The sequence below is a fragment of the Mastigoproctus giganteus genome, chromosome 1, assembly GCF_048544385.1.
Source record: "Mastigoproctus giganteus isolate SK-2022 chromosome 1, ASM4854438v1, whole genome shotgun sequence".
NCBI lineage: Eukaryota > Metazoa > Arthropoda > Arachnida > Uropygi > Thelyphonidae > Mastigoproctus > Mastigoproctus giganteus.
The window spans coordinates 161,456,123-161,483,587 of record NC_143575.1 but is presented as its reverse complement, the minus strand read 5'-3'; the positions used below and the strand labels follow the sequence as shown (position 1 = coordinate 161,483,587).

Sequence of the window (27,465 nt, the reverse complement as noted above, 5' to 3'; positions counted from 1 at the left end):
AGCCTAAATAAGTTTAAGGCTCAGCTAGACAGGTATTTTGAAAGAACAGAGGGGTGAAGTGGAAGTGGGTTTTTTTTTTTTTTTTTTTGGCTGATGTTGCATAAGCTTGCTTTCTTGCATCAAATGCCTCTACTAATGCTAATATCGATGGGTCAACTGTTGATGACCCTGCTCAGGTAGCTAACAAACTAAATGAATATTTTGCATTGACATTCACACATGAGGAGTTATTCAGCGAGGGGAATGCCAGAGGTGTATTCAACTCTGGCAGTAAGCTAGAGAATCTTGTAATAACTGAGAGTAAAGTGGGGGAGAAATTGTTGAAGATAAACACAAGAAAGGCACCGGGGTGGATGGAATCTATCCAGTTATATTAAAGGAGGGAGAAAAGGAAGTAAGCAAACCCTTAGCCATAATTATGAGAGCTTCCTTGGACTCAGGGGAGGTACCCATAGATTGGAGATGTGCAAATGTGACCCCAATTCACAAAGGAGGATCAAAGGTGACAAAAGTAATTATAGACCTGTGAGTTTAACTTTTGTTCCAGGAAAATTAATGGAGGCACTGGTTATAGAAGCACTGCAAGATCATCTAGACAAGACTTCAGTTATAGCTCAGACACAGCATGGTTTTGTGAGACCAGGTTTTGGCGCATTATAGCCTTAGTTCCTAATGTGCCAATAAAACCCAAGCAACAAACAAACAGCATGGTTTTGTTAAGGGGAAGTTTTGCCTGATCAATTTGATTGGATACTATGATGCAGTCACAAAAGAACTGGATGCAGGGAATAACTTTGATATTATATACTTCGATCTTAGAAAGGCTTTTGATACTGTTGCACATGGAAGACTGCTGCACAAATTGGAGCAGTCTGGCATTGGAGGCAAATTGCTGCTATGGATAAAGGGATGATTGAGGGGGAGAAGACAGACTGGTAATCAATTATTATTTTCTGTATTTATAAATGATATTAATGATGACATATCAAGCTTATTGTCCAAGTTTACAGACGATACGAAGGTTGGCAGGGTTTTCAAGGACAATACTGACACTATGCTGCTGCAACAGGATCTGGAAAGGTTGAGCAGATGGGCTGAGAGGTGGCAAATGAAGTTTAACATTGACAAATGTAAAGTACTACATATGGGAAACAGCAGAGCAAAGTATCAACTCTGTGGTACTACACTGACGGTGGCAGGGAATGAAAGGGACCTAGGGGTGGTTGTGCAGGCAGATATGAAGTTCTCTGAGCAGTGCAGATGGGCTGCAAGAGTAGCTCATGGTGTATTGTCAATGATATATAGGAATTTTTCTAGCAGGGATAAGGAGGTGATTATTCCCTTGTATAAGGCAATGGTCAGGCCACACCTAGAGTACTGTATACAGGTCTCGAGGCCTCATTTCAAGAAGGATGTAGAGCTGCTGGAACGAGTACAGAGAAGGGTAACAAGATTAGTGAATGGAACAAAGGGGTGCTCTTACGAAGAAAGGGTTAAGTAAACTTCCCAATTCACAAAGGAGGATCAAAGGCTGACACAAGTAATTATAGACCTGTTAGTTTAACTTCTATTCCAGGTAAATTAATGGAGGCACTGGTTAAAGAAGCACTGCAGGATCATCTAGACGCAACATGGTTTTGTTAAGAGCAGGTCTTGCCTGACCAATTTGATTGGATACTATGATGTAGTCACAAAAGAACTGGATGCAGGGAATAACTTTGATATTATATATTTGGATCTTAGAAAGGCTTTTGATACTGTTGCACATGGAAGATTGCTGCACAAATTGGAGCAATGTGGCATTGGAGGGAAATTGCTGCTATGGATAAGAGGATGGTTGAGTGGCAGAAGACAGAGAGTGGTAATCAATGGACACTGCTCAACGTGGACTAATGTTATTAGTGGAGTTCCTCAGGGTTCAGTGTTGGGTCCGTTGTTGTTTTCGGTGTTTATGAATGATATTGATGATGGGATATCAAGTTTAATGTCCAAGTTTGCAGATGATACAAAGGTTGGCAGGGTTGTTAAGGACACTACTGACGCTATGCTGCTGCAACAGGATCTGGAAAGGTTGAACAGATGGGCTGAGAGGTGGCAAATGAAGTTTAACATTGACAAATGTAAAGTACTACATATGGGAAACAGTAACCCCAGAGCGACGTATCAACTCTGCGGTACTACACTGACAGTGGTGGAGAATGAAAAGGACCTGGGGGTAATTGTGCAGGCAGATATGAAGTTCTCTGAGCAGTGCAGACGAGCTGCAAGAGTAGCTCATGGTGTCTTGTCAATGATATACAGGAATTTTCCTAGCAGGGATAAGGAGGTGATTATTCCCTTGCACAAATTGGAGCAGTGTGGCATTGGAGGGAAATTGCTGCTATGGATAAGAGGATGGTTGAGTGGCAGAAGACAGAGAGTGGTAATCAATGGACACTGCTCAACATGGACTAATGTTATTAGTGGAGTTCCTCAGGGTTCAGTGTTGGGTCCGTTGTTGTTTTCGGTGTTTATGAATGATATTGATGATGGGATATCAAGTTTAATGTCCAAGTTTGCAGATGATACAAAGGTTGGCAGGGTTGTTAAGGACACTACTGACGCTATGCTGCTGCAACAGGATCTGGAAAGGTTGAACAGATGGGCTGAGAGGTGGCAAATGAAGTTTAACATTGACAAATGTAAAGTACTACATATGGGAAACAGTAACCCCAGAGCAACGTATCAACTCTGCGGTACTACACTGACAGTGGTGGAGAATGAAAAGGACCTGGGGGTAATTGTGCAGGCAGATATGAAGTTCTCTGAGCAGTGCAGATGAGCTGCAAGAGTAGCTCATGGTGTCTTGTCAATGATATACAGGAATTTTTCTAGCAGGGATAAGGAGGTGATTATTCCCTTGTATAAGGCAATGGTTAGGCCACATCTTGAGTACTGTATACAGGTCTGGAGGCCTCAAGAAGGATGTAGAGCTGTTGGAACGGTAAAGAGAAGGGCAACAAGATTAGTGAATGGAACAAAGGGTTGCTCTTACGAAGAAAGGCTTAAGTTTTGCAAATTACAGAGTCTGGAGACTAGGCACTGGCGAGGTGTATAAGGCTTTGAATGGTTTGAGCATGCTCAATGCCAATGGGATTCTTCATCTTGCTCAGAATAATCACCTCAGTGGGCATAAATTCAAATTGAGGAAGGACGGATGTCGGATAGATGTGCGGAAATTTGCCTTTGGCCAGCGGATGGTTGGTTGGTGGAACCGACTTCCATCACTTGTTGTTGAAGTTGATAGCCTAAACAAATTTAAAGCTCAACTGGACAGGTATTTCGAACGAACGGAGGGGTGAAATGGGAGTGGTGTGTGTGTGTTTTTTTTTTTTTTTTTGTTTTTTTTTTTGGCTGATGCTGAATAAGCTTGCTTTCTTGCATCATATGCCTCTACTAATGCTAAAAATGCTAAGTTTTGCAAATTACAGTGTCTGGAGACTAGGCACCAGCAAGGTGATCTGATAGAGGTGTATAAAGCCTTGAATGGTTTGAGCATGCTCAATGCTGATGGATTTCTTCCTCTTGCTCAGAATAATCACCTGAGAAGGCATAAATTCAAATTGAGGAAAGACAGATGTAGGATAGACTTGCGGAAATTTGCCTTTAGCCAGCGGGTGGTTGGTTGGTGAAACAGACTTCCATCCCTTGTCATGGAAGTTGATAGCCTAAAGAAGTTTAAGGCTCAGCTGGACAGGTATTTCGAACGAACAGAGGGGTGAAGTGGAAGTGGCTTTTTTTTTTTTGGCTGATGCTGCATAAGCTTGCTTTCATGCATCAAATGCCTCTACTAATGCTAATAGATATATCTATGCTTTTGATCTTCAGAAGGACCTACATTTCCATAAGCTCACTGTTTCTGTTGCATTATTGCTGTATTTCATCGGTGTGATGGCTTTCAGATTAAAATTAATGCAGAAAAAATATAGCAGCTAAATTTCATCTAAACACTGAAAAAGCATTGCATCTCAGGAAGGCTAAAGCAGCAAAGATGGCTCTGAAGAAAGATAAAGAAGCAGACAATAGATTTATCTATGCATTTGATATTCAGAAATACCTACATTTCCCTAAGCTCACTGTTTCTGTTGCATACCACAAGAGAAACATACATACAGCAGACAATAGATTTACCAGGATACTTCAAGACTCCAAATTAAAAAAAAAAAAAAAAATCAACTAGAAATCATAAAATTCAAGTAATAACTAGAATAGGTATAAGCAGATGTTTACAAGTTGCAAATAAGCAACAAGAAGTGCTGTTATAAGTTGTCATTGGGAGATTAGTGTACTGTTATCTTTAGTTTGTTTAGTAAGTTGCATGGTAATGCAAATGTTTAGTTTGTTGTAGTGCGTCGCGTCAATTGTTGTTTCGTCGCACCGCAAAAGGACAAATTTTGTTTCGTTATTTATATCAGAGATGTCGGTATTTTTTTTTTTTTTTTTTTTGTTTATAAATTGCGAAAATCATGGGCAAACGCAAGAGTTTTGCTTTCAATAAAACAGAAACTTTAAATTTGAAAACGTCATATCCATTAAATCTCTAATGAACCATAATAATGTTGGTGACGAAACTATATGCGACATTTTAAAAAATAAAAGGAAGCTATTCGATTTAAAATGGACATCGTAAAAAATAAAGGGAAGAATCGCATTGGACACGCGAGTAGTGCGTGGTAAGTTTTTTAAATTTTTTATTTATCGGCATACTTTTTTCGTAGGTTGCTGAACATTTTTCGATACAGTAAGTCCAAGACTTACGTAGCTTTGGACTTATATTACGTTAGACAGAATACGAGAAGCGGTGAAGGGATCTGCACCAATGAAGTAAACTATAATAACCAAGGCTACAAAACACATAAGTTTTTACAGTACAATAACATGCGTTTTTTTCTTCTTTTAATGTTTTCTTTTCTTATGTGCCACTCCAGCTACTTCACTGCTATCCCCAGATAATTTAATTGAACTAATTGAAAATATATAACTATTTTTCTTTATTCTTCTGAGGATATTATGTGGTTTTAGTAATTTTAGCATATAAGGGATAGAGTAGCAATATTATATTAGTCATTCCCGAGTTTGTGAAATTCGACTTGTGTAAGAAGTCCTGTAATGTACTTTTACGTATGTCAGGGACTTACTGTATTTTTGGAATAACCGGGAAATCGATTACCCAGGAACTTTTTTTTCTTTTCTTTTTTACCATCTATCCCGGAAAATCGAGAGTCTAGTGTATTTATAATTGTGTCTACTCTTTTAACAAGATCTAAGCATTCGTGCATATGTGGGATTAAACAGAAAGCGGTAGAGGTTCTAAGGAAATAGCAGCAGTTTTTTGCAAACATCTTGCACACATGCCTCTCACTGTGAACATATAACCTTGTTCTCTGATGCCTGTACTGGACAAAACAAATTCAAAACTGCCTCTATTTCAAGTGAAATTGATAAATGGGAGAGAATCTTGGCAAATATTATTGAGTTGAAATTCATGGTCTTGAGTCATTCATTCTTACCTAATGACAGTGACTTGCATTAATTGAGAAAGCTATCTATTGCAAAACCTTGTGGAAGAGAAGAAAAATGTATGGGATGTGCATTAGCAAAGGCACATGATGCAAGAAAGCAAGCTTATATAGCATCAGCCAAAAAAAAAAAAAAAAAAAAAAAACTTTATTTCACCCATCCATTCGCTCCAAATGTTTGTCTAGTTCTTCCTTGATTCTACTTAAGCTATCAGCTTTACAACAACAGATGGAAGCTTGTTCCAGCAATCAACCACCCGCTGGCTAAAGGCAAACCTCCACACATCCATCCTACAACTGTCCTTCCACAATTTGAATTTATGCCCTCTCAGGCAATTATTCTGAGCAAGAAGAAGACTCCTATCAGCACTGAGCATGCTCAAACCATTCAAGGCTTTATACACCTCAATCAGATCACCTTGTCTCCAAACACAGTAATTTGCAAAACTTAATATAAATTAGCAGGTGACACAAAAGCCTATGGCATATATAAGCTAGTGTGTAAACAAGTCACAAAGGACGTTAAGTAAGCGAAGGCTTATTATGAGAAATCCTTGGCAAAGGATGCAAAGAAAAACAACAAAGACTTCTTTACTTATGTAAACTCTGGAAGGAAGAGGATGAATTACATTAGTCCACTTGATGTTGGTGGTTCAAGTATCGATGATCCTGCTCAGATAGCCGACAAACAATGAGTATTTTGCATCTACATTCACACAAGGGGAATTCTGTAAGGAAGGTGAGGATAGAAGTTTACTAAACTTTAACAGGGAGCTAAATAATTTTGTAAGAACAGAGAGCAAAGTGGAGAAGAAATTGTTGAAGTTAAATGCAAAACAGGCACCCAGTCAGATGGAATCTATCCAGTTATATTGAAGGAGGCAGCGAGGGAAGTAAGCAAACCCTTAGCCATAATTATGAGCGCATCCTTAGATTCAGGGGAGGTCCCCATGAACTGGAGATGTGCAAATGTGTCCCCAATTCACAAAGGGAGTTCAAAGGGTGATGCAAATAATTATAGACCTGTTAGTTTAACTTATGTTCCAGGAAAAATAATGGAGTCACTGGTTAAAGAAGTGATGCAGGATCACCTACACAAGACTGCAGTAATAGTTCAGACACAACATGGGTTTAAGGGGAAGTCCTGTCTGGCAAATTTGATTGGATACTATGATGTGGTCACAAAGGAACTGAATGGAAAGAATAATTTTGATACTGTATACTTGAATTTCAGGAAAGCTTTTGATACTGTTGCACATGAAAGACTGCTTTACAACTTGGAGTGGTATGGCATTAAGGGCAAGTTGCTGCAATGAATAAAGGGATGATTGAGTGGGAGATGGCAAAGAGTGGTAATAAATGGACATTGCTCTACATGGACTAATGTTATTAGTGAAGGCCCCCAGAGTTCAATGCTGGGCCGATTGTTGTTTTGTGTCTATATCAATGATATCGACGAAGGTATATCAGGTGTAATGTCCAAGTTTTCAGATGATAAAGGTTGGCAGGGTTGTTAATGATAGTAAAGACAGTATGCTACTGCAACAGGATCTAGAAAAGTTAGGTAGATCGGCTGAGAATTGGCAACTGAAGTTTAACAATGACAAATGCAAAGTACTGCATATGAGTAGCAGTAATCCAAGATAAACATACCAACTCTGGTACTACACTCAAGGAGGTGGAGAATGTTGTTGTTGTTATTTGGTTTTTAGGAGTATTAGCAACTAACTAAGGCCACATTGCTCCGGGATATGCAGTGGTCATTCCCTGACCTTTCTGCATCCTCCGTATTTGGTAGTCACGGGCTCGAACCCCGGTCTAATCAAGAAGCGTGTGCTCCGCACTTCTGCTCCTGCCCACCTGGCTACAGAGGCGCCAGGTGGAGAATGAAAAAGACCTGGGAGCAATTGTGCAGTCGGATACGAAGTTCTCTGAGCAGTGCAGATGGGCTGCCAGAGCAAGTCATGGAGTTTTGTCAATGATATATAGGAATTTTGCTAGCATACAGAAAGAAGGTGATTATACCTTTGTATAAGGCAGTGGTCAGGCCACACCTTTAGTACTTCGTGCAAGTCTGGAGGCTTCATTTTAGGGTGGATGTAGAGCATCTGGAATGAGTACAGAGAAAGGCAACAAGACTGGCAAGAGGAAAAAAGGGGTTCTCTTACCAGGAGAGGCTTAAATTCTGTAAGTTGCATTATCTGGAGACTAGGCACCTGCAAGGTGATCTAATTGAGATGTACAAAGCCTTAAATAGTCTCAATGCTGATGGGATACTTCCACTTGTTCAGATTAAGAACCTGAGTGGGGATAGATTCAAATTGAGGAAAGACTGTTGTAGAATAGATGTGCGGAAGTTTTTCTTTGGTCAGCAGGTAGTTGATTGCCAGAAGAGACTTCTATCTGTTGTTGTGCAAGTTGATGGCTTAAATAAATTTAAGGCTGAACTAGGCAAACATTTGGAGTGACTGGATGGGTGAAATGGGATGGGGGGTTTTTTGGCTAATGCTCTATAAGCTTGCTTTCTTGCATCACATGACCCAACTAATGCTAATGCTAAAAAAAGAAGCAGCACATTTCATTCCGCAGAGTATATTAAGATTGTTAAAATATCGAAAGAAATGCGTCCTAAATTTAATATTTATAGAGATGAAAAGAGATGAGTTCCTCTCAAGCAAGGCCACAGAAGTGTTCACATCAAGGAAGACTGACACTGAGGGAAGGCCTGTGAATTGGCTGAAAATTCAACGGTTGCATTTACAGCAGGGATCGCATTTCTTTTAAAATATAAAGAAAGTATTATTGAACTATTAGATTTCCAGGCAATCTGTATAGAAAAGAAAAAATCAGCAGGTAGAATGTTGCCTGCAATTTAACAATATCAAATTGCAATTGCTCTACAAAGCAAGCAAACCTGTCACAAAACAGAAGGATGATATGCTGGCATTACTGCTGTATATACTTCCAGCTTACTATAGTAGTAGTGGCATGTGATGCCCGGACCCGCATAGGACATAGTCATTTGACTCATTCGTTTTTGCTGAGGGCTGATGACCCTCCTATGTGTGAGTCCTGTGGCACAATTTTAACAATAAGACACATTTTAGTTGACTGTCCAGATTTTAGCAATATCCGTTTTACCGCTTTTAATCATCTGACTGAGCCATATACACTCAGTCAGATTTTATGCGACAATGACAATGTGTCTGCTGTTTTTGGCTTTTTTAAATCAATAAAGGTTTTTACTCGTATTTAAAATTTATACATTATTGTTATTTCTTTTATTGATATACTTTTTATTATATATCTGGACATGGTAGCCTAACTACTTAGGTCACTGAGAGAATAAATTTTTATTTATTACCTTGTCTTGGTGCATTATAGCCTTAGATGCTAATGCCCAATAAAATCCAAATCAATCAATCAATCAAAGCATGTGATGCAAGAAAGCAAGTGTATTTAGCTTAAGCAGCATCAGCCAAAAAAAAAAAAAAAAAACACATCATTCCCTCCAAATGCCTGTCCAGTTCCTCCTTAAATTTACTTAACCTATCAACTTCCACAACAACAGATGGAAGTTTGTTCCAGCAATTAACCACCCGCTGGCTAAAGGCAAATTTCCGCACAGGTCTTTTCTTAATTTGAATTTATGTCCCGTTAGATTCGTAATCTGAATAAGTGGAAGGATCCCATCAGAATTCAGCTTGCTCAACCCATTCAAGGCCTTATATTTGTACACCTCAATCAGATCACCACGCAGGTGCCTAGTCTCCAGTCACTGCAATTTGCAGAACTTAAGCTTCTCTTGGTAAGGGGATCCCTTCATTCCCCTCACCAATCTTGTTGCCCTTCTCTGTACATGCTCAAGCAAATCTACATCCTTCCTAAAATGAGGCCTTCAGACCTGTACGCAGTACTCAAGGCGTGGCCTGACCATTGCCTTATACAGAGGGACAATCACTTCCTTTTCCCTGCTAGCAAAATTTCTATATATATCATTGACAAATCCCCATGACCTGCTCTGGCAGCCTGTCTGCATTGCTCAGAAAACTTCATATCTCACTGCACAATTACTCACAGGTCTTTTTCATTTTCTACCACCTTAAGTGTAGTACAACACAGTTGGTACATTTCTCTGGAGTTCCTTCTACCCATATGCAGTACTTTGCATTTGTCAAGGTTAAACTTCAGTTGCCACTTCTTAGCCCATCTGCCCAAATTATCTACATCCTGTTGCACTAGCACACTGCCATTACTGTCATTAACATCCCTGCCAACCTTTGTATCATCTGCAAACTTCGACACTAAGCCTGATATACCTTCATCAATATCACTGATAAATATATACAAAACAACAGAGGACCCAACACCGAACCCTGTGGGACTCCACTAATAACATTAGTCCACGAAGAGCAGCACCCATTAATTACCACCCTCTGTCTTCTACCACTCAACCATCCTTTTATCCATTGTAGCAATTTACCCTTAATACCATTCTGTTCCAATTTGTACAATAGTCTTCCATGTGCAACAGTGTCAAAAGCTTTCCTGAAATCCAAATATATGATATCAAAATTATTTTTTGCATCCAGTTCCTTTGTAACCACATCATAATATCATATGAAATTTGTCAAACAAGACTCCCTTAATAAACCCATTCTGTGTCTGAATTATTGCTGCAGTCTTGTCTAGATGATCCTGCAATGCATCTTTAACCAGTGACTCCATTATTTTACCCGGAACAGAAGTTAAACTAACTGGTCTGTAATTACTCTTGTCACCCTTTGATCCCCCTTTGTGAGTTGGGGATACATTTGCACATCTCCAGTCCGTGGGGACCCATTCTGAGTCCAAGGATGCTCTCATAATTATGGCTAAGGGTTTGCTTAGTTGCTTTGCTGCCTCCTTTAATATAACTGGATAGATCCCATCCACCCCAGGTGCCTTTCTTATGTTTAACTTCAACAATTTCTCCTCCACTTTGCTCTCAGTTATTACAAAATCATTAAGCACCCTGATACAATTTGATAACCTTCTGCCATTTTTAAACCTTAATAACTCCTCATGTGTGAATGTAGATGCAAAATACTCATTCAGTTTGTTTGCTATCTGAGCAGGTTCATCAACAGTCAAACCACTGTATCAAGTGGACCAATCAGATTCATCCCCTTCCTCTTAGAGTTTATAAGTAAAGAAATCCTTGCTGTTTTTCTTAGCATCTTTTGCCAAGGATTTCTCGTAATCTGCCTTCGCCTGCGTAACCTCCTTTGTGACCTGATTACAGACTAGCTTATATCTGCCATAGGCTTCTTAAGTCGCTTGATAATTTATATGCATCCCATGCATTTTTTTTTTTTTTTTTTTTTTGGTAGTTGTTTGTGCATGGGCTTCTGTGGCCATAATGCACCTCCCAAGGTTTTTGCAGTACTCTGATCCAAGCCCGAGGCGGGAATCGAACCCGCGACCTTTGAGTTGCCAGGCAGGCACTTTACCCACCCGGCTAGCCCGGTTGGCTCCATGCATTTTTCTTCTCTGTCACAAGTCTCATTAGTTCATTTGATAACCATTTAGGCCTAAACCTTGAACAGTATTTCTTAATAGGTATGAAACTTTTAGTAGCATCAACAATTAATTCCTTGAATGGTTCCCACTTAGAATTTACTGTTGTTAACATCGTCAGTTGATCCCACTGTGCTCACCTTTACAGAAGCAAAAACCCTTTCCTTTACCCCTGATGGTAATTATATCTTTAAGTAAACCTCACATCAGTACACTGTGATTACTGCCACCTAGTGGTTCCTTTATGTGATCACTGCCACCTAGTGGTTCCTTTATCTGCAAATTCTTAATACACGAATGATAATAACCAGATCAAGAGTATTATCCTCTCTGGTTGCGGTGCTTCCGTAGCCAGGTGGGAAGGAGCAGCAGTGCGCAGCACACACTTCTTGATTAGACCGGGGTTCGAGCCCGTCACCACCAAATACGGAGGATGCGGAAAGGTCAGGGAATGACCACTGCATATTCACAGAGAAATATGGTCTTAGTTGCTAATACCCCTAAAAACCAAATAACCTTCTCTGGCTGCCTCTCGAACATGCTGCTGCAGAAAACAATCATCCAATAAATCCAAAAAAGTCTTACTAGTGTGTGTGAGTGCCCAACCCACAAGTTCCAGTCAATATCTGGGAAGTTAAAATCCCCCATTATAAGACATTCTGATTTACTAGCCCACTATTTCTCTGTACAATCATTCAAGTCATTAGGCCTATAACACACTCCTACTCTTATTTTTTGTGTGACATAAGCACTGCAAAAACAAACTGGCTCAGCTGTGCACTGTTCATCTATATCAATTGGATGCACTTCTTTTGGGTTTGGTTTTCTTAATTAACCTCCTCCCTTCCTATCCTGTGTATCCTTTCTGTACACATTGTACTCCTCAAATTCTAGTTCTGCATTCCTTATATCTGTGTGACACCACATCTCTGGTATCCCAACAATATCTGCCTTTGCTGTCTTGACCAGCACTTCAAATTCATCAAATTTATTTACTATACTTCTAGTATTGGTATACATTCAAGTATACATGCACCTATTCTTATTCTTAGTTACCCTAACACATCCCATATACCCACCTGTTTCACAATGGCTGCCATCAGTCCCTGAAATCCCCAGCACCCCTCGCTCCAGGTCGCTACTTATTCTAATAGAAGTTGTGCAAGAATCACCTTCACCTCTACCTGCGGCTACTTTTAACCTTTTAGTCTGTGAATCCCCCCAAGCTAGCAGTGTTCCGACCCACCTAACACTGCCTAGATAGCATCAGCAAATATTCTTGCACCCTTTCTATTTAAGTGTATTCCATCCCTGTAGAAGCAGTCTCTCCTGTTATAATAGTTATTATAAGAATTTACTACTCACTGTATATCTGCTAGGTCTCAGGAACAACATGTAAATAATGAAGACAATGAAATGAATGATAAATATGTGTATGATAATTAAGCTTATGAAATAAATTAACATCTTCTAAGAATACTTTTTATTTAACCTTTAACACCTAAAATATGAAGTGAACCAAGTCCACAAATTTTATTATTAATTTCCCTAGTTTTAATCAGTAACATTAAACCTAGAAAAACTATCAAGTATCAATTAGCTGGTACACTAATGTAACATCCTTTTTTCAGCTATTTTTCAGAAAGAAAATCAGATAATTAAACTATATGCAATCTAGTAAAAAGGTCAATGTCTCAAAATTAAAATTAACTTCAATAGATTTGGTTGACCTGAGCATCGAACTACTGATATATCTCTTGTAGGGAGCAGGTGGGAGGAAATCAATCTGGAAACTGACCACTGCAGCAGGCCTAGAAAATAACTCCAGAACTCCAACTAATATGAACAGATAGACTATCTTTATGGTCTATCTGTTCAGACTATCAATTCAAAACTTGGATTTTTTTTTTGCTTTCTTTTTATTAATATTTTTTTTATTGTGCAAAGCAGACAGGTATTTATATCTTTGAATTGTGGTTCACAATTAAATGAAATGCATTATAAATTTGACAAAAATCATTTTGTTAAGCAGTAAATTTCCAATATATCAAAAAAACAATAACAGGTAGGCTAACATGTCCATCTCAATACCTAATCCTCCAGTTTCTATTTCTTCTATTTTGCTGGGTGTCTGATAGCGGCCATCCACTGCTATCACCCTCATCTCATATAAGGTTCCTAACTCTAGTCCTCGCACTGCTACAGTATCTTGGGTTTCTTCCATTGAACTACTTTCCCACTGCGATTGTCCTGAAATTATATTTATATATTATTATTATGCCATATGGTTTAAGGAAGCTAATGCTGCACCAGCAAAAATTTTTTTTTCTAATTACACAGAGAGAGAGAAATGATATCCAGCTCATGACCCTGGGTGTACCAAGCCCATACTCACCAGATGTGAGCCCCTGGGGTTGTATCATATGCATCACTTTATGTAAAATGAGTTAAACGTTAATTATAAAATATAAATACTAAAAATATTTTTCTGGCCTCTCCTGATGTAAGGTTGCTTATTTTGTTTTTGATGCTGGGTACCGTTACACTTTTTTGTAAATTTTGTAGAAATTGCAAATTTATAAAATTGCCTTTCAGCATTTCCTATGTCCAAGCTTGGAGGATGAAAAATTCAGGGTAATAGATATCACCTTGAATGTTTCAAGGATATTAGATTCAAAGATGTTACTTAGCAGCAGCAAAGTAATATCTTTGAATTTAATATCTCTGCAAGCATAAAGGGTTGTCCCAAAAAGCTGGTTTAAAATGTCTGAATATATACATCTACTGCCTAGGAATAGCATGTACCAATGCTCTTTCCTGCAACCTTTCATGATGATGCGTATCTACCAACTCTCCAGATTTATAACAGGGAATCCATCTTTTTTCACTTAATCTGATTCCTTCTTGGTCTTACTGCAAAAACTGTTTTTCTCAGTCTTTTTTTTTTTTTTTTTTTCCCACAAAAGAAATAATAAAATAAATAAATAATAATAATTAAGTACTGATGACCCTTGATTTCGCGGACTAATAGGGGGAAGGGTTGTCCGTAACCCAGGTCCAAATTTTCCGAATGAATGTTTAACGAAACATTTAACTGTATAGTACCCATAGTAAACATGACTAATATAATAGGTAGTATACACACAATGCACATACATTACTTATAAGCAATGTAAAAGTAGTATAATATGTAAAAATAAATAACGTAACAAAAACAATAATCAAAAACTATTTTCTCTTACCTTGATGGAGATAGAACTGATTTTATTGTGCAGTAACCATGTAGTGGGACTCAAAATAATTTATTGTGTCAGTGGAGCTCCCTAGCTCTACTGAAGTGGCCTGGTGGAACGAAGATGGGGCAAGAGCAGCAACAAGTTTGAAGAATGTGTCCAGCTTCATCTGTTTACCTCCCTTATACTGCTCCCTTATGACAGCCTCTCTTAACATACATAAATGGTGGTAGTGGGGCTGGATTTCACTGTTGTCTGAGAGGCTGATATACTGAATGACAAGTTAAAGTGCCTCTTGTACTGTTGTCCTTTTTGGTTTGTTAATGATTTCTTCATCACTGGATGCCCTCTCAATGTCACCTGCTCTCACTTCAACAGCAATCTCCTCTAGCGTCAAGATCTGATAGCCTGGATATACATCACTTTCCAGCCAGTCAAAACCCTTCAAAATCAATGCCAGGATCACTGTCAAAAAGCAACTTCTTCCAGTGGGGTGGGGGTGTTACATCATTCCAAGAGTCAGCAAAGTTGAAAATTGCTGACTTGATGTCATAATTTATGTTTTGCAGAGTATGCTGGCCTCTTGTGTCTTCAATCAAGTCTTCCTTCTCAATCATGACCAAAACTTCATTTGGGTGCAGCCACTGGTAGAGCCTCTTGCATGAAACTAGGATTCCTTGATCCATGGGTTGTATCAGAGATGTTGTATTAAACATGGTATGGATCTGGTACAGATCTTGCCATCACTGCTGACTAATCTCTCAACAAATGGGTAAGCAGGAGCATAATCTAATAAAAGAAGAGTCTTTAAATCATTGGGAGCCACCTTAAAGATCTCTTGCTGATATCAATGACTTCAGGGACAAAATGTTTGAAAAATCCGTCAGAAAATATGCTGGCATTGAACCATGCCTTCTTTGAATGGTAGTAGATAACAGACAACTGCATCATGTAATCTTTCAAAACACGTGGGTGTGCTGATTTTTCCATGACAGCCAGCTTCAGGCGATGGAGGCCATCAGCACTTGCACAGTATAAAGCTGAAAAATGCTCTTTGCTCATTTTCTTTCCAGGAGTTTTGTCTTAGTTTCTAACGGCTTGAGTATTTTTTGGTAGAAATTGCCAGAATAACCCAGTTTCGTCTCCATTATACTCCTGGGATAAGAGCAGGCTCAACTGAATGTGTTGCAGCAGACCCAACTTCACCATGCTCTTTCCTGTTACAAATGCCACAGCGATTTCTAAAACATCATCACAGCCTTCACTAGCTTTGAAATTGTTAATGCCCATATGTTCAGCCAGTTTCTTGGCTGCAGTGTGTAAGGTAACACCAGTAACATTCAATCCACATGACTGCTCTTGCATGTACTATTTGTAAACAGCTTCTTCTAGATCTTTATCTTTGCTTACTTTCATGTGCTTTCTGTCATTCACGGAACCCATACCTTCAATATTATACTTTAATGCAAAGCTTTGGCACTTTCCTCTGGCCTTGCAAATATCAGAAACGGTTTGCTTTTTAACTCCACACTGCTCATAAACACTGGACACCGAGGCACCACTCTCAAGCTTTTGCCACACTCAAATGTACATTCTTTCTTTTAACACTTGTTTGTTTTGAAGCCATTGCTAGTCACAAAAATTATTTGAAATAATACTAACAATGGATAAATGCTGATACAAAGTGCATTGTCCTCATGCTCATGGCCAGACAACAAAAATAATACTGCCTCTGTGTGTGCTAACTGGCGGGCATTGCGTGAATTACAGTCGCCGTCCAGAAAATAGTGGAATTTCGATTATCCAGAATTTTGTCTGGGAAATTGAGGTCCACGAAACCGAGGGGAAGCAGTATAAATAATGCTAAAAGTACTTCTTACCCCCCCCCCCAAAAAAAAAAATTCTGTAGATTTCTGCTTATTTTTGTTAATAAATTGTTTGTCAGGTGTGTATCTACACAACAAAAATCTGGTACTTGTGTGGTGCAAATCTAATTTAAAATGTCTTTTAGTAAGATGCCAAATAAATATAATGTAAAATTTCTAAAGGCATAATATGCAAGATTTGCCTTGTATTATAAAATGTTAAAAACAAAAATAAATAAAAAAAATATATAAAAAAAAAGGTTGTCTTGTGTACTGAATGCAGATGTGGTTTTTCAATCTCAATCAGCAAAGAAACCACAGCTATACTTACAGTTGGAGGCCTGTGGTGCAAAATCACTTTGGGCTTTGCAGTTTTGGGTATTTTAGATTTTAAAAAAATAAATATAATGAAAATGTTTTAGTACTGTAATTAATAAAAAAAAAAAAAAAAATACACATGCTGTATGTGGTAATATTCACAAAAGCTAAAAAACCACAGGTAATATAAATAATCAATAACTTAACACAATAACAATTAAATAACATTCAAATCACAAATAATAAAGTAAACCGCACAAAAATCAATAAGTAATATAATTACAGATGAGAATGAAAATCTGGTATTCATCACACATAAAAATAAATAATAAGGTTAACTATTGCTCAGGAGTATGTAAATATAAATAAAAACATTTTTCCCCCTGGCTTTGTCTTCATGAATACATCAATTAATCACACTAATTGATTGATTTTGTTGCTTCTGTTTCAATAAATAGTAAGGATAATGGACATTTTATTTTGTATTAAATTATTCCTTAAAATATTCTCTATACTTCTTAATACTGAAAATTACCATTCTCCATTTGCATTTGATATGAACGTTGTTAAAAATATTTTAAGGATGGTTTCAATTAGATAAGACAGAACTCAAAGGTGCCCTTGGTAATTATAAATTTGGACTGGAATTAGTTTTCAAAATAAAGACAAAAAAAGGTCTCATCCACAGTCCCTTAGTATTTCTGAAAAATGTCTGTTGTCCGTCTATAGTTTTATAGTTTATCTTTGTGGCAGAATTGAGGGGTGCTAAATATTTTTCAGACATTTATAAAGGGAGAAAAGTAGTATAATTAAAAAGATATGTTAATTGAAATAAATATATTTATTTTTAAATTAAATAAATAATTTGCTGCTTTTAAAATATACTTTTTTTCCTCTGAAGGTCCCAACTAGTGCAGCATGTGCTTGTTTATAAAAACGGCCCTGCGGAAACAATGTAATCAGATTTTTTTGCAAATAAATAAGCATAAGACACTGAAGTGCATATAGAGAAATGCAAAAATTGATGTAGCATAGTGACAATGCTATTCATACATGTCAAATGTTGATTTGTATCATTTGTCATAAGTTGTACTGATCATGCAGATGCAGTGCTCAGAAATCTTTTCTAGTGAAAGCAAAACCTACAGTTGGTGGAAAAACAAAACTATAGGGACTGTTAGTGAAACTGTACAGATAGGGAAAGAAGAGGCAATGATGGCTCTGAAAATGGCTCATTCATAGCTTGGCATTTGTAGTGAGCAGATGCATTTCTAAAGCACAGCGAGAGCATAGTGATTAGAGAGAATTAGAGGATTAGATTAGGATTGAGAGGTTAGATAATTGCATTTAAATAATTTATTTAATATATCGTTAAGTTTATTTTGATATAAGTTTTTTTCTTTGTAATAGTTTTTAAATTTAATTTTTATAATATTAAAAATATATATTTTTTCCTTTCTGTATATTTAGAAAATTTAACAATGGTTGTGAAAATATTCACCTTGAACACTTCATAAGAGGGTATCATGACTCATACAGAAAGAGCCAATGGCAGTTTCCAGGTGAATCATGATTTCATCATTTGCAGAACCCGTGGCATGTATTTCAACGTCAACCTAGTGGATCATAGCTCACCTGCAATTCTTTTCTTTGTCACCATTATATGGAGTGTACTGATCTAAAGTTAAAATTTGGTGCATTGCTAAAAGTTGAGTCACTGAAAAAATGGATGCTTGCCCTCGAGAATAATGTAACTGGGAGACTCCATTGTCAGGGAAACAGGAAATATTTTTTGTAATAAGAATAGGTGGACTAGAACCAAGGTATATCTGCTGGGAGCAACAATTAATGATGTCACCAATAGACTGTCAGATTATAAGGGGGATAAAGAGAATAGTATTATTCATGTGGGGACTAATGATAGTAAGAACACATGATCTGACAATTTTTTAGACAATTATAGGACCATGTTGAAGAAATGGTGTAAGTGTCTGCAAATCTGCCCAGGCACAATAGGAGGGATTACATGCTGAAACCTTGTGGATTAACTCGAGACTTGAGATTAACTCAAGTCTGGAGAGCTCTGCAAGTCTTTTGGAGGAAATTATCAGCCTGGCCCGCACTCGTAGGTAGAAGGAACCTGTTCTGTAAAGACAGGATACATTTACACAAAGGTGGTGCAAGAGTTTTTGTCAATATTATTGAGGGTACCTTAAAGGTTCAGGGAAACTGCTAGTTTGTGGGAGAAGACAAGGGTAATATAAATATGCATTTATCTGATAATATTGGCCAAAGTAATGCATGCACATACCTCAAGGGTTCTTGTTTGTTGCCGCAACAGATCATATTAGCAAGATGTTCTGAGGGTAGAAATTTTTCAAATGAGCAGGTAGCTAATGCCAGGGAAGCAAACTCAAATAATTTTAAGGGTGTGTCAGAGTAGTTAACTATACAAGAACACTAAGTCTTAATTGTTTATATAGTAATGTCAGAAGTGTCGTAAATAAAATGAGTGAATTCAAACTGCTGGTCAGGTTATTTTTTTTGTTATTTTTGGTTTTTAGGAGCATTAGCAACTAAGGCCATACTGTTCTGGGATATGCGGTCATTCCCTGACCTTTCAGCATCCTCCATATTTGGTGGTGACGGGCTCGAACCCCAGTCTAATCAAGAAGCGTGTGCTACGCACTGCTACTCCTTCCCACCTGGCTACAGAGGCACCCTGCTGGTCAGGACAAGTAACGCTGGCATAATAGGGCTTACGGAAACATAACTTCACCCGGAAATAGGGGATGATGAGTTTAAATATGGTATGTAAAATGTATTTAGGAAAGATAGGGCAGATAGATGGGGTGATGGAATCATGCTTATCAAAAGCAGCCAGTGTGTGACAAAAGCTTTCCTGGATTCAGACGTTTTGCATCATAGTATAGAATCTGTATGGTGGGAGTAATCTACAGGTAAGGTGATTGTGAACATTATGATGAGAGCCTCTGCACGCAATGGAATGGGCAATTAAGCATGAATGTCTTATCACGGGTGATCTTTGCCTCTAACTGATTGGAGCAAATGGGAAGGAAACTCAACATAGACAAAATTTTTAAATCAACTAGATTATTATTTGTAGAAATATGTCAGGGAAAGCACTAGGGAAAAGAATATTCTAGACTTCACCATCACCCACGAACCAGATGACATAATATGGCTGACGGTACAGGAACCAGTAGCAGGAAGTGATCGTGGAGTTAGAGGTAACAGCAGTAGTTAAAGACAAAGGAATGAATTATAATTTCAGGAAAGGAAATTACAACGGATTGAGATGGTAGATGACTTTCATCAACCGGTGAAATACCACCACTTTGCTTATTGGAGGCTTGAAGTGGTGAAGAACATGTTTAGTCTCTAGAGCAAAGTTTCCGGCATCCCCCTCTCCCCATACTTCTCCTTCAACCCATGCATGGTACTAAGTACTATAGGTTTTGATACCTTTCATGTTTGAGGTTCTCATAAAAAAAAAAAAAAAAAAAAAAAAAGATGCTACGTGGCCTCTATTAACTGGGTAGATATGTCACACAGAGTGAATACAATTGAATTGTGGTATACCTTTAAAACATTAATCACAGAAGGAAGCCGTGAATGCATATATACCATTAAAAAAAGAAAAATACTCCACGAGGAGGATTCCAAGTTGGATGAATAATGAAGTTGCCCGAAAGACAGCATGGAAAAGTTACAGATCAAGAAAAAATACTGAAACCTATAACAGTTACAAATTGATCTGTAATAATGCCACAGAAAAGATTACGCTGGCAAAGGCAAATTATGAGAAATCATTGGAAAAGAGAGCAAAGAGTGGGGATAAGAAATTTTTCGCATATATAAATGCAGAGAAGAGGACAAACCAAATTGGACCCTTATGTAATGAAAGTGGGATAGTATTAGATAACCCAGCTGAAGTTTGCAGTGAACTCAACAGTTACTTTGCATCGATATTTACACAAGAAAAACCCTTTATGTCAAGGGAAATTATGGAAGTGAAATTGAAAAAAATTAAATTAATGATATTGATATTTCACGTTTATTTAATGAAAAAACTTTCGAGCTTACAGGCAAGTAAGGCACCTGGGGTTGATAGTATATGCCCTATAATTTTAAGGGAGGTGGCAAGTGAGTGCATTGAACCATTAAAGCTAATTATCAGGAGAGATTCTGTTGGATTGGAAAAGTGCCAATGTATCTCCAATACATAAGGGTGGTTCTAAGAGTGTAGTGGGAAATTACTGACCAGTCAATCTAACTTCAGTGGTAGGGAAAATCATGAGGCAATGATCAAGGATGGAATTCAGGATCATTTGGATAGAAATGGAATTCTGAAGGATACACAGCATGGGTTTGTAAAGGGAAAAACATGTTTAACAAATCTGATTAGCAATTTTGACAGGGTCACTCGTGAGCTGGATTCAGGAAATAATTTCGACATTGTTTATTTGGATTTCAACAAAACATTTGACTCAGTCCCACATGAGCGGTTACTTTATAAGCTGGAACAGGTTGGAATCACAGGGAAAATCCTTAGATGGACAGCAGGATGGCTTCAGGGCAGGAGGCAGAAGGTTGTGATAAATGGTTATTCTTCAGATGTAAGTGGGGTTCCTTATGGATAAGTATTGGGACCACTGTTGTTTTTTATTTTCTTAAATGACATCGATGAAGGGATAGAAGGTGCAATGTCTAAATTTTCAGATGATGTAAAGAATGGTAGAGTAGTTAATGATCACCGCCAAGCAAAAGCTTCTTCAGAGTGACCTAGATAGACTGCAGGGATGGTCAGAAAAGTGGCAGCTATGCTTTAATCCAGCAAAGTGCAAGGTCTTACACGTGGGGAATAGTAACCCCAAAATAATTTATACACTTGGTGGAATTGAATTGAAGCCAGTAGTGGGAGAAAGGCCTTGCAACTTGTGAGTTGTTTGATAACTCATTGCAATCAACGAATTATCAAACAATTGCTAGTAGAGATAAGGACATCATAACCCCACTATATAAGGCTATTGTTAGACCCCACTTAGAATACTTTGTTCTCTTATTATTGTTATTTATTTTTTTGGCTGGTGGAGCATATGCCTTAGGCTTCATTGCACCATATGGCCATTATATATTATATATATTAATATATAATTATATATATTAATACTACTAAAAACGGGCTATTTTTAATTGCTAAGCTATATCCCAGTGCAGTGATTTTCCTAATAATAATAATAACTCCTGAACTGCAAATTTCTGGTAAAAGCAGGCAGGCCAAACATGCTGACATTCTAAGCATGTTATCCTCATTCATGCAGAAAGCCTGTTCAGGTCCCTCTCTTCTGGCTTGAAGAAAGAAATTTCCTTGTTTCTTTTAAACGTTATGTGAATGTTTGAATTTCCATACACAACACTTCGATTCAATGTAACTCACATCCATGTACCGAGGTCGTCATTATTTATAGAGATGTTGAGGGATGTTATGTGCAAATTCATTATACCAACAGTTTTTAAATTTTCCATTATGGAAGTTTGATTAACATAGCAGATTAAACCAGAAGGATGATTCTGACTTATTTATAAGCATTTCTTCTGCCAAGATTGTTCAGAGAATCTAAAAAGAAAAGGTGATTCTGTTCTTTTGTCCAGTGAGGAAGTACTTTATTACTGCATGCGACTACATGGATAGATTGCACAAATTCCCAATGAAAAATGATGTTCTTATAAATGCCAAAGTAGCACAAATCTCAAGTAGCAGTCCATAGTTTTCAAATTTGAAATATTTTTGTGGACAAGTTTCTAGTATCCCTTGGCATCATTAAGGATAAAGAAATATATGAAGCAATAAATGTTTTGCATCATCAGTCCTGTCATTTTTGGTGTGAGAACTTACCAGACGCCACTCTGAAAGAAGGAAGAACTGATATACAGAGGTCCTTGGTTGGGGAACTGACAAGTCCACAAAGAATCTGAAAGCAATGATTTCAGATCGTCTCTTTCTGGTGAAGCTTTGGAATTACTCTTGACATCCTAGTCTAGAGAGCAGGGCCATTGTCATGAACTTTGACTCAATATTTTTTAAAAAAAGACAAAGTCTGCAACAGTTTCTTTCTTGAAGCAATAAAAATCAGTTTGTCCAAACAGAAACCCATGGTCAGAAAAATCCTAGGTAATTAATCCTGAGTCTGTATTTTGATATGAAATGTGTACATGTCAGTGAAATTTAATTTCTACTGCCATGTGGACTTTAAAATTCCTTCTGCATTTTATGAACTCCTGTTTTCCTTCAGCTTAATAAAAGTCAAAAGTTAGCTATGATGATTCCGCTGAATACAATATAAATAACTATCTCTGATCGATTGCTGCTATTGAGATGGGAGTCAAGGATGCTGATGTGCCATCACTGTTATGAAGACAGTGATACTGTAGATGGTGTTCTTGAAAATTAATTGCTGCTAAAAAATATTTGCTGCCAAACCTAACTATGATGAACATCCAACTTGACTCAACATTTCCTCGTGTATGACTACCAGTGCCAGACAAGTTTCAAAGTGAATGAGACTTTCTTAGAGTAAATATTCATGATATAAACCCAAAGTGGAACACACACACACACACACACACCACTGTTCTCTACCTTATGAGTGATATGGGAAAGAGTAATAGAAGGCAAAGCTGAAAATGGAGGAAGCAGCAGCCATCATGGAAATAAAATGGCGATTTTTCTCAAAAACTGTCATATGTAAATGTCCAAAATTGTTACATCCATTTTAATATTTTTCATTTTGGTGGGTGCAACCCATACCTTAATTCAACCGCTAAGTCAGCAAAACATGATAAACTGCAAACGAGTGCCATTTTTCCAAGATAGTGATAAAAACTCATTTTGATTAAGTCAGTATGTTGTTTAAAAATAGTCTTCCTAATAAAGCTGAACATTTTCTGCAAATGTATTTGCTGCAAGTGATGAATTACAGTGCCAGCTTAATACGAGGATCCAAATTTGCTCCATATCCAGTGGGAGGTGATGCTAAACTTTTTTTTGTTATTTAATCAATACAGGCCACCACTAGTCTGGTTGCTTCATGGTTCCACTGTTACTGTGAAACAACAGGGCAGTTAAGGAATGCCAAATTACATTAAGCTGGACAGCTTAATGGTATTACTATGTCAAAGTGGCATTTTAACTAGTTTTCTCTATATGGCTAAAAATGTAAATGTAACATCAGAAAACAATAGAAATGGCTTTTTCCACTTGCTAATCATTTATTTTATGATTGGTATTCTGTTATTTATGTAATGTGGAATGCTGAATGAAAGGCCTCGAGAAATTAATTTTTCAATTATGGTAAAATCGTTCACCTTTTTATCAAACTGTATTGTTGACCTTAATGAAAATTAAGGAAATTTAAAAACTGAAGTTTAATCATTTCGGATAAAACATCCCCAAAAGAAGTGAACTGCAGATTTTGGTTTGTGCAACTAAAATAATAATAAAGAGGTAAGACGGGAGAAAACATATTCCTACAAATTTTTCAATATGGTTTGATAAAAGGTGAGTTAAGTAAGATTTTCACCATAATCGAAAAACTTCGTGTCATAATTAGTGTTCTCCCCCCCAACCCCCACTGAAAGTACTAGCCTTCATAACATGAGAAGTTCCACTTACAGTGTACTGTAAGTGGAACTTCTCATATTACTGCTCACTGGGTGGCTATTCTTGCCTTTTTGTTGTGGGCATCTGAACCCATCCAAAGGATGTGATAAATAAATGAAGTTGTGTGAATATATAGTTGTGTGAATATACCAGAGGCAGAAATAGCAGAACTAAAAGTATAAGGAGTAATAAATGTGAAAAGATTTCACAAGATGAAATGAAACTATACTAAAGGAAAAAAACTGACTGTCACATTTGACATATTAAGCTACTCTAAAACCATGTAAGCAAGAAGCCTACATACCAAATTCCTCTAATATTAAAATGCTAATGTTTCTGCCACTCATAGCCAGCATGGAGAGGAATGTCAACTTGCAAAAGATGTAGGAACATAGATCATGAAACTGGGGGGCCGCACAGTCTATTCTGTTATGTCCAAACTGTATAGGAAACCACTCAGTTCATTACACACAGTGTGATAGAGCAATGCAAGAAAAATAATTCAAAAATATAAAACTGAGACAACTACAATCTACAAAGAAGCAGATGACACAGACAATAAGTATAATCAGTAGAAACACAAACACTTTTTACTGCACTTACCAATTGTGGTGTAGAAGAGCTTGAAATTTTACCATGCTGCATAGAGACTACTATGCCTACAGCTCAGAGCCTGAAGAGTAATGAGTGAAAAAGGCAGACAAGTCTTACCTCCATACAGCCTGGTAAATCAAGATTTTACTATATTTTCATCAATAACAACCCTCTATGGATATCAGATAACACCATAGTGATGGTAAGGAAAATGAATACTGCCTACCTCACACCCCATTGATCTGAATCCTGTAAAGAATGTAGGTGTGACTATAGAAAGATTTAGATGGATGATTTTCTGATGCTGCTTCCAAATAACTTTAATCCTGAGAATTCTTTGGTAATGGTAAAAAAAAAGGTTAATGTCTGAACTGTGTATTTAAGGCTACTTTCATTTAAACTGTAACTTGTAAACGTTCAATCACATACAAAAGCTATTTGCACTTGCTTGTATTGACTATAAACTGTTAGCTACACTGAGAACCTAGTTGGTACTTGCTGTATCACCCTTATGAACTGCAAGAGGAAAGAATTTAAAGAATTAAAATGTACGTGATAACATTAAAACTGAATTTAATTATTTATTGCTTAATCTATAATTAGAGCATGTTAAACTACTATTTACCTTTTTTCTTAAATTGGACATAAAAGTGGCTTCCAGGATGACCATCTACAGCTGGCACCCACGTTACACTCACTCCTGCTTTACCTTCATTATCAGGTAAATGTGTCCAGATAAAATCAGGAATATCAGGAGCTAAAAGTTCATATAAAGATATAATGTGATTTTACTTTTTAACTGTATATATGCAAATTTCGAGAAAATATGTTTTATATAGATTTGGCAGCCAACTTGTTATAAAAAAAAAGTAAAAACAGGCTTCAATAACTTTCAAAATTAAAATAGTTTAATAAATTACTAGAAAATGCATTGAAAAATAAATTCAATACAATGCACAGTGATGACATACTAGTACATATCTGAAACAACCTTTACCTATCTTATTTTTAAAATATTTTTAAACAGCAAAAATTACTTTGCAATAATTACCATTATTCCAGTTTAAGAGTAAGTTTCATTGTGGTAACAAAAAAAAAAAAAAAAAAAAATCATTAAACTTATAATACTTTATCATGAATGCCTTTGAGATAGCTTGATGGACCAGCCCCCAAATGTTATGTAGGCATATGTTTGAAGAAAAGGATATTCCTACTTTTAAGTAGAAATATCAATAGAGCTTCCACCAATATAAAAATTTTTGCAACCTATATTTGATATATACTTTGAAATAACATTGCACAATGAAGACATACTAGTACATATCTGAAGAATTTTTCTGAAACAACTTTTACCTATCTTATTTTTAAAATATTTTTAAAGAGCAAAAAGCAATGGGATTTTCCCCCATCTCTGCTATAGTAAGATGCTATAGAGTGCTAAGCACAGGATTAAGTTGTATGTTATTTCAAAGTGTATATCAATATATACAATAAGTGCTGGTTATAGTGATCACTGGTTATTAGAAGGGGCTTTAGAGGGGAACAGGCATTCTGTGTGTTATCAGACACTCAAGTCTAAAACACTGATGGATCCAATATCCTTCTATCTCAGAAGATTTAGGAGAAGTCCGGTTGGCCTGCCTCCCTAAAATCCACTAATGTACACCTTCTCGATGGAAAGCCCTGTTACGTCACTGAGGTGGCAACAAATGTGTAGAGTGGTTCTCTTCAAGACGCCTGGTCAGCGTGAAGAGGAAAAGACCAAACCCTCTAGCACATCACGACCAAACAAATGGCCCTCAGTCCCCAGCAGCTTTCACCCCCCCCCCCCCTCTTATGGCAGCGAGAGGATCAGATTGGAAGCAGAGGGTGCTAAGAATCTCTGGGTACGACCAGGCTGCCAAGCACGGAAACTGACTTGTTACAACGCTCATCAGTGAAGACAGGATATTAGAGCTGAAAAAGGAATTAGAAAATGTGAATTGGAATATCATCGGTTTGGCTGAAACAAGAAGAAATTAATCACTTATACGTTTATCAAGTGGAAATCTGCTGTACACCAAATGGAAACAGTGAAAAGAGTGAAGGTGGAGTTGGCTTTCTGGTCCATAAAGATATAAAAAACAACATTTTGGATTTCAAAAGTACATCACCAAGGGTGTCAAGACTTCTTCTAGATGAGCAGAAAACCTACTACACTATCATTATGGGGGACTTCAATGCTAAGGTTGGAAAAAGACAAAACAGTGCAGAAAGGGGAACTATAGGAAATTTTGCAATTGGTGAAAGACTTGTGGAATTAGAATCTCGAGGATTGTCAGTAATGAACACTTTTTTCAAGAAAAGGGCGAGCAGAAAGTGGACATGGAAGAGCCCAAATGGATTAATAACGAATGAAATTGACTTCATCCTCACTAACAGAAGATATATCATGAATGATGTTACCGTCCTGAACAAGGTAAATGTCGGAAGTGATCACAGAATGGTAAGATGCATACTTGATATAGATGTAAGAAAAGAAAGATAAAAAGTGACTCGAGTAAATAATATGAAGGTCTCTGAGAAAACAGAAGAGGAGAAAAAGCAGTATGTACTGGAACTTAGGAACAAGTTTGAGCTTCTGCAGACGGCTTAGGACCAAGATATCAACGAGG

General features: G+C 37.3%; 1 protein-coding gene across 1 annotated transcript in view; it reads right to left on the bottom strand.

Annotated features, from left to right (window-relative positions):
* LOC150091222 (neuroglian-like) overlaps nt 1-27,465 on the bottom strand; it is a 447,266-nt gene that overhangs the window by 57,557 nt on the left and 362,244 nt on the right. Inside the window, exons 20-21 of the mRNA XM_090374775.1 lie at nt 25,437-25,568; nt 13,209-13,367 (exon numbers count right to left, since the gene is read on the bottom strand). Of these exons, the coding sequence (XP_090230901.1) occupies nt 13,209-13,367; nt 25,437-25,568 (291 nt within the window). The remainder of the gene's footprint in view (nt 1-13,208; nt 13,368-25,436; nt 25,569-27,465) is intronic.